This window comes from Ostrea edulis, chromosome 1 (assembly GCF_947568905.1).
Source record: "Ostrea edulis chromosome 1, xbOstEdul1.1, whole genome shotgun sequence".
Lineage (NCBI taxonomy): Eukaryota > Metazoa > Mollusca > Bivalvia > Ostreida > Ostreidae > Ostrea > Ostrea edulis.
Window position 1 is genome coordinate 83,527,756 of NC_079164.1, and position 8,299 is coordinate 83,536,054.

General features: G+C 37.6%; 1 protein-coding gene across 1 annotated transcript; it reads right to left on the minus strand.

Annotated features, from left to right (window-relative positions):
- Positions 1–781: 781 nt before the first annotated feature.
- Positions 782–8,090, minus strand: LOC130054268 (uncharacterized). The gene is made up of 2 exons (XM_056163465.1): positions 8,000–8,090; positions 782–1,221 (listed from the first exon to the last, which is right to left on the minus strand). Exons 1-2 carry the CDS (start codon positions 8,064–8,066, stop codon positions 977–979), a joined length of 312 nt encoding a protein of 103 aa, XP_056019440.1. The 5' UTR covers positions 8,067–8,090; the 3' UTR covers positions 782–976.
- Positions 8,091–8,299: the final 209 nt, after the last annotated feature.

Below are 8,299 nucleotides of genomic sequence, written 5' to 3' on the forward strand. Positions count from 1 at the left end.
TCGTTTTCGACCTTTGGGATTTACTTCCATTTTTTTTTCTTTCTGGGAAGCCTTCAAGGTGTCTGGAGTTAAGACTCTCAATAACTACCTGACAGAATTGCCATTCATTTCAGGCACAATTTCATTTTCGCAGTGTGAGCATACAACACATATGCATTGATCAGCTTCCTCTGTATGGTATGGAACGTCATTTTTCCACACCATTAAGCTTTTCCGATTGTTGCTGTAGTCCGACATGAGCATGTCCGCACCATCTACATCACCCATATTCTTGTTGTATTGGGACACCCCTACATATATCAGCTGAAATAGGTGTAGATATTAACCTTACCGGATGTAACCTGTAGCTATTAACCTTACCGAACGTGACCTGTAAATATCAACCTTACCGGACATGGCCTCCCCCCCTCCCTGTAGGCTATTAGCATTGCTTCGTTTTGCCGCATATAGGTTGCCGTTCCAGGATCCACTGTGGCGTTGCTCTTACTGAATAGGTTGTACTCTGTACCTCAATCCCAAAGGCACTAAACGTACATGTAATTTGAAAATCAGCCTGTGGCACTTAAATAGTTAAACTATACTATATACAATAGATTTGCATATCCTAGATTGTATTTAACCAATCAGAGAATAGAGTACAATAAGAATCAAAGTATTTCAAAATGTGAACTACGACTGTATATACATGTATGTACTGTGAACAGAACATTTTTGGTTATATTATACATTTTGTTTTATCCCGTTTATTGATACAAAAAACGTAATAAAATTGAAAAAGACATTTTTACACTCATGGGTCAACATAGTTTTATTAAATCAATTTTCGAACTAACTAGACATGAGAAGTTTTTCAGTTGATGAAACTGGCGGATTGCGTGATTTGCTGTTATTGGCACATATTTCGGTACTGTTCTCACACAATTCTATCTACCGCTCCTCTTTTGTCGATGGCCAAAAAGTGAAGGTGGAACACACACTACAGCGGTATTGGAACATATCCTAATGACCGGGAGTTCCGACCCTGTGTCTGGTAAGGTCTGCCTCGTTGTGACTGCAAACAAAGCATGACATAAGGCAGCGGACAGCATTGCATTCTGGGAAGCATTGGAATCATAGGAAGCATTGGACAGACTCCCACCGGAAATAGACCGTCTTCACACCCTTCTTCCATGCACTGACATGCTATCAGTTTGCCAACAGTACCACACAATCCGTTCCTACCTGTAAAAATGTGAAATACCTTTAATATTTAAAAAAAATCTAAATGCGATGCATTGTATTTTGAAGACCAAAAGTACAGTATAAATTAGAAACATATCTCATTTTTATGAGAGAGAAAAAAAAAAACTCCTCGGAAACCGCTCAACGGATTTTGTTCAAATTTTGTAGGATTGTTAGTCACAGTATGTAGTTAATCATATTGCGCCACTAGTTTGATTTGACAAATTTTATAGGAGTTATGGAACTTTATTGAATTTGTACATGCTACACTATAGGAACACTTTGTGGACGCAACTTAACGGACACCGCAATACGGATTTTGTTAAAGTTTTGCAGGATTGTTAATCACAATATTTAGTTGATCGAATTACACCGCAATTTTGATTCTACAAATTGTACAGGAGTCATGGGACTTTTGCTGTTCAACTTTTTTGTGGTGGTAGGGGGATATGGCTACGCGTAGCAATCTTGTTTATCTCAAAATATCTCAATGGCATAGGAATATATAATAATGACTAATACAAACATTAATTTTGTACAGAAACAAGAGAAACTTTATAAAACTGCGTTAGATAACCACTTTTAGTGTATATAAATATAAAGAAATATTGTCTTGCAAGACAATAATTGTTTAGGGAGCGCTTGATTTGTCTACACCGACTGCAAAGTGAAAGGTGAAGATAACGAACAGTGATCAATCTCATAACTCCTATAAGCAATACAAAATAGATAGATGGGCAAACACGGACCCCTGGACACACCAGAGGTGGGATCAGGTGCCTAGGAGCAGTAAGCATCCCCTGTCGACCGTTCACACCCGCCGTGAGCCCTATATCCTGATTAAGTAAACCGAGTTATCCGTAATCAAATCAGTGTGCCAAGAGCGGCATAACAATCGGTATGAACCACATCAGACAGCATTTGACCCAATGATAGGTTGTATTGACGAACTAGATCGTTATAACAACCATAGAATTTGCGAAATACTGACTTCAATCGAGACTGTTGAAACCCCTGTACCATCAGCTTGTTTGTCAGTAGCTTGCCTCGATTTAAAAATTGACTATACGCAGAACAAGCTCTTGCGTATCGAATCAGTTGAGAGATATAAACACCATATGCAGGTGATAATGGAATATTGCTGAATCTTCAGAATTTCGTAGTTTTGATTTCCTCTATTTCGGCCTCGACCATCACTGTTGAAATGTGCACATGATGAGACTTCCGGGGGAGGGCTCACTCTAGAGCCAGACGTCCGGGGAGAAGTCTCACTATGGGGGGGGGGGGGGGGAGAGAGAGAGAGAGAGACTGGCTTTATAACACTGGCAGTTGTTTGGTCGTGATTCGGGTCTAACAAACATCGACGAAAGCAAACCAAACAATGATACAGGAAAAGAAAAAACATGGGTTGCAAGCAAAATGTTTGCCATCGTACAGCTACCGCACACTAATCGGATACCTGAGCCTAGTGGTGGTATCCGTTCGAAGTTTTGAACATGCTCAAAACTTTCCATGAGATAGAATTAACTTTGCCAGACAACCATCGTATTCTCCGAATGAGAAACGGACAAAAACGCATGCGAACGGATTGAAATTTTTGTTATCCGTTGAAATTCGTTAGCATTAAACGGTGAGGTTTATTTGAACTTATTTTATTGTCATATAATGCTTAAAAGTGTGATTGGGCTTAAGATATAATTCATTTTACGCTGGGGTGGGTTTAAGTCATGAAGTGCAGAAAAAAAATCGTACAGAAGTTTTTCCTGTGACATGCCAATTTAGGAATAAAAAGTAGAATTCGATTTCAAAGGAACTGGCAAAATGGGGTTTGGTCATTCGGGGGAATTCGCGACAACGATAACATATAATTAAAAAGGTTGATAATAAAATCTAAAACTACGGGCGATGTTGTAATTATCATCACATTCTGAAACATTTTTTTCTTAATTTCATATCATTGATCTACTTGTTGCATCGGCAATAATTCACAATATAGTTCCTATTTTGTAGCGTGATAGTCATTTTATTCTATTTTACATCCTCCACCCTTCTTAGATCCACTATAACTTAAGAGTAAAAAAAAAAATGGATGCTCCTGTCCCGACAATATGCACATCTGCGAATGGCAATGAAGCATTGTACAATGTTTCAAATCTATTAGATATGCCATATCGGAGACGTGTTCAGAAGCTACATCCTCCACCCCTCTTAGATCCACTATAACTTATATAAAAATAATTGGATCCTCCTGTCTCGACAATATGCACATCTACAAATGGCAATGGAGCATTCTACAAAGACTCAAATCTATCTGATAATCCATATAGAAGAAGTGTTCATAAGCTATTTTGGATCCTCGCACCCCACCAATATGCACATTTACAAATGGCAATGAGGCATTGTACAGAATTTCAAGTGTATCCGATAAGCCATATAGGAGGAGAAGCGTTTACAAGATTTTGTAACAGACAGACGGACAGAAAGTACAAAAACAATATGTATCCCCATGGAAGAGGGGAGACATAATTCCACCCTCAGGTGACGTCATAAGATTTTGCAAAATCAATGATTTATATAAATGTATACAGTAATGCATGGTGGGAACATAAATTTTGTTTGAGTCTTTTCCGATAGTTATGGTAAAAATCTTCTTAAACATAAAATATTTTAAAAGTTATAAATGAATAATCAATTATATGTTTCAATATATTGAATACAAGGGCATTAACTCTGTACGTTCTCTCATATTTTATCTGTACGTTTCTCTCATATTTTATCAAGTCCATTATGCGATAGATCTTCAGACACTGTATATTTTTGTAAAGAAACAATTTCATGAAATTGTTGTGAATACTATTATATCGTTTTAACCAGTTTTTGTGAAATTTTAATGACACTGTTGGAGGAAAATTGCAATTTTCTGACGTCGAAATATAATTCTGTTAGTGTATGTCTCGTATTTTAAAAACTGTGATGACCTAAATATTTTATTTGATAATGTTTAAATCTAATGAAAGATGAAGATAACGAACGGTGATCAATCTCATAACTCCTATAAACAATACAAAATAGAGAATTGGGCAAACACGGACCTCTGGATATACCAGAGGTGGGATAAGGTTCCTAGGAGGAGTAAGCATCGATATGCAAGTGATAAATGGAAATAAATACAATTTCTCGTTCTTGGCACACTGATTTTTACTATGGATAACTCCGTTTATTTGATCAAGATATAGGGCTCACGGCAGGTGTGACCGGTCAACAGGGAATATTACTTCTCCTAGGCACCTGATCCCACCTCCGGTATATCCAGGGGTCCGTGTTTGCCCAACTCTCTATTTTGTAATGCTTATAGGAGTTATGTGTACAGCCGACATAAGAAATCAAACAAATTTTATCTACTAAACCAAGGCTTCAGTTAATGCTTTTAGATTTCATAAATACATACAGATGCATTTCATCTCTCATTCAACTCTATACCATTTCTGTTCCAGGCTAAAAACTGCAGGTTTAAATCCAGTATCATCGGGCATCTGCCTGATCTCTGAAGGAGTTTCCCGATACACGAAATTGTAGAACGGTTCCTCGATCCTTTCAATCATTTGACGTATTTACTGCCGTTTACAGAGGGTACATCGGAGAAAAATTCACTTGAATGTTTTTGTGATCCCCCGTTATAACGCCAACATTTGTATCTCGGCAATTTTGGCATTATAACGGAAGTGGCATTGTAGGGGGGGGGGGGGGTATATGTACATCTGGCATAAGAAATCAAACAAATTTTATCTTATTTATAAAGGCATCAAGGTTAATACTTTTAGAATTAATAAACACACAGATCCATTTCATCTCCCGTTAAATTTTTAGTCTTTAAAAAAGCATGCCATTTGTCTGCTTTAATGGCTTTATTTTATCAGTCTTTCACAGTAAAAAGTCCATTTCAGATTCAGATTCAGTTGTTAATTCTTTTGACTCTAAATATTCTATAAAACATTAAAGTCCCTGCCTGGCTTCTACATATGTAGGAACACGCGGATCCTCGTCTTTGCTATCGTCGTCTAATTCTTCTGCAATCTCGCTTGAAATAGAAGTCGCCACCGCTGACGAGATTTCGTGAAAAGGTGATTCGGCAGACTCGGCATTTTTATCTAAATTCAAAAATTCTCTGACGGTCAACTTCATGTCTGGGTCCAAATCAAGTGAGATAAGCAAAGCGCAAGGTCAAGATCGTCGACAGGTATGCTAGAGATATATTTTTATCCGTGACTAACCCACTGTGGATCCAACAGTTTCGTGTCGTGTCGGGCGTAACACTTCCCCACGCTTTAAAGAGACACTACAGCTCATTTTGCGCAAAAATCATGAAATGACAATTTTCCCAGCGCTTTCTCAATTTTTGTTGCATTGTTGAAAGTATGAACTTTGCGAAAATAACACTTATCTAAAGTTAAAAATTATCGTTTTAACGTAAAAATTAATACTTTTTGATGGCCTATACACAAACTATCGAGTCTCCTCCTTTCAGTCTTCAGACGCATGCGCATAGACAGTAAACAGTGCAGCATGTCGTCCAGAGAGAGAAAGTGTAGTTGATAGATCTAGAATTTTGAAAGATTCTGTGAGAAAAGAAGTAAAAATAGCATGAGATAAAACTCATACGTGAAGTAAAATTTACCTTGGGATCAGTATGACCGATGGAAAACAAAGAGCTCGGAGAAACACATGTAACTCAGTGGCGGATCTAGGATTTCCGAAGAGGGGTGTGAAAGTCAAAGATTAGCCAAAGTAATCGGCCATTCTGGTGCAAAATTTGGATTTTCATTCACAATCTGTAGGGTAAAAAGGGAGGGGGATCCTGGCCCACTAAATCTGCCATTGAGACTAGCTGCGAAGACACCACGTTTAAAAGTAAGTGCTATTTTTATCTGAACACGACACGTGTTAGTTGTAAAAACAACGGTCAATGGGAACATGGAAGGTTTCTGTTGAAATAATGATTTGTAATTACTTATTATAAGGAGCAGGGAATAATTTTATCTTGAAAGGTGAGTGTGGACCCCCTTGAAGGGGAATTTAAATAATTTCCTACAGAACACCTTTGCTGTCATTCAAAACCACGTGATGTAAATAAGCATTCAAAAGTCCGAGTCAGCATGAAGAAACCTTTGAATTCCGAACGATCTTCAAAGCGCAGTTGAGAGTAAAATGATACATCCCAATTGTTCAAAATTGTCAGTATCGATATGAAATTTATCATTTTATCAATACATGGTTTAAAAAACACTTTATTAAAATGTGGAAAATGAGCTGTAGTGTCTCTTTAATAAAGCGGATAGCTTCTTTGAGTAATACCTTTGGTGCAATATTACCATATTACAATAAAACCATGTTTTCGTGATGTGCCTGGGGGTAGATGAAACATCGTCAAATTCTAATTCCCTAGAGTCCCGTAGGGATCCGGATTAAAATAGGTCCTCAGTACCCCTTCCTTGTCGTAAAAGGAGACTAAATGGGGCGGTTCTTCGGATGAGACCGCAAAAAACGAGGCCCCGTGTCGCAGCAGGTGTAGCACGATAAAGATCCCTCCCAGCTCAAAGGTCATAAGCGCCGGGCATAGGCCTACATTTTGCAGCCCTTCACCGGCAGTGGTGATGTCTTTATATGAGTGAAATATTCTCGAAAGAGACGTGAAACAATATTTAATCACTCAATCTAATCCCCCAACTCTTTATCCATGATTTCCAGTTTTTGTTTTGTATTCAAGATAACACGCTTATATTTCGGTATGTCCGCCATACTCGGATTTCAAAAACGGGACTACAGGTTTGAACTCAGATGATTATAATTTACGTAAATTATTATCTGCTCCAAACGTCGATACCTGGAGGACTAACGGCGGATAATTGCTTAAGCCTGCGCGCTGAAAGTTTCCTGTTATTGATTGGCGATAATTTGCGGGGGTGATTATAACGGTAATTTACCAAATCGTACCTGTAAATACGTTGGCGGTATGCGAGGGATGGCGTTATAACGGGGTTTTACATAGTGAGGAAAACGGGACTTTTGAACTTTTTTTGGCGATATGCGGGGTGGCATTATAACGGGGGCAATATAGCGGGAGATCACTGTACTTCAAATATGATGTAAGAAATTTCATCCGAAAATGACGTAGAAATAAAAGACTAGCGTAGAGAAAATTGTTGAATTTTCCCGCAGATCAGAGCAAATGAAAGAAGAAGGAAGTCTAGCGTTCATTTTGTTTTTAAATTTCGCCCGTACTCCGTACATCAAAGTCAACAATATGATAACAGCCATATTTTTATTAGTAATGTATCAAATATTGAATTTTTTACAAGCTGTTTATAGAATTAGGATAAAAGATGTTTCTATTAAATATTCATTGATTACTTGTATGACGTCTGTATCAGCAGACACTACCTGTGTCCTGTCCGCATAATTTTTGAACGGCCCTCGTACAATCAATTGTACATTTCTCTCAAATTAAAGAGTAGTTTTTGTTTGAGATTTAGTCTACATTCATTAATACAATGAAAGCTTTGCACACATTGGAAAATCATTATCACATTATTTTGAATACCAATCAACAACTTATCAATGAAAGATTGATTAAATACATGTATGTAATGTTTTTATTGACATTTCCAATTCTACTTAATTAAGACGATTTAGTCTGTATCAAATCTAACACAAAATTTGATATTTGCTTTAAATGTGCAAAGGTTTCACTTGCATGCAAATTTTCTGAAATATATCTTACCTCTAGATTGGGCAACACATGATCCTAGGAAACCAAGCACTACCACCGCGGATAACATCCAATGCATCTCTGTATGTTGGGTCTATACCTGTACACTGCCCTATGAGAGAGACTGCTCCTTTTTATACTTTACCTCGCAACCAAATTTTGCCTAATGAGACTTTATGTAAAACACTAAATTTGCTAGAAAAGCTAGTCACAACATTCATTGCTGTTTTTGTAGCCTTAAAACAGATAGACATGAACCGTCTAAAGGAAGACTAGTGTGGTTTCGTTTATTCCAGTGTAAACCTTTTCCAC

What these genes read in the sequence shown, in the direction of transcription:
- LOC130054268 (XM_056163465.1), bottom strand. Translation starts at nt 8,066, where the DNA reads ATGCATTGGATGTTATCCGCGGTGGTAGTGCTTGGTTTCCTAGGATCA. An exon ending in ATGTGTTGCCCAATCTAGAG is followed by an intron (nt 1,222 to 7,999) that starts GTAAGATATATT and finishes ACATTTTTACAG; the next exon opens with GTAGGAACGGATTGTGTGGT.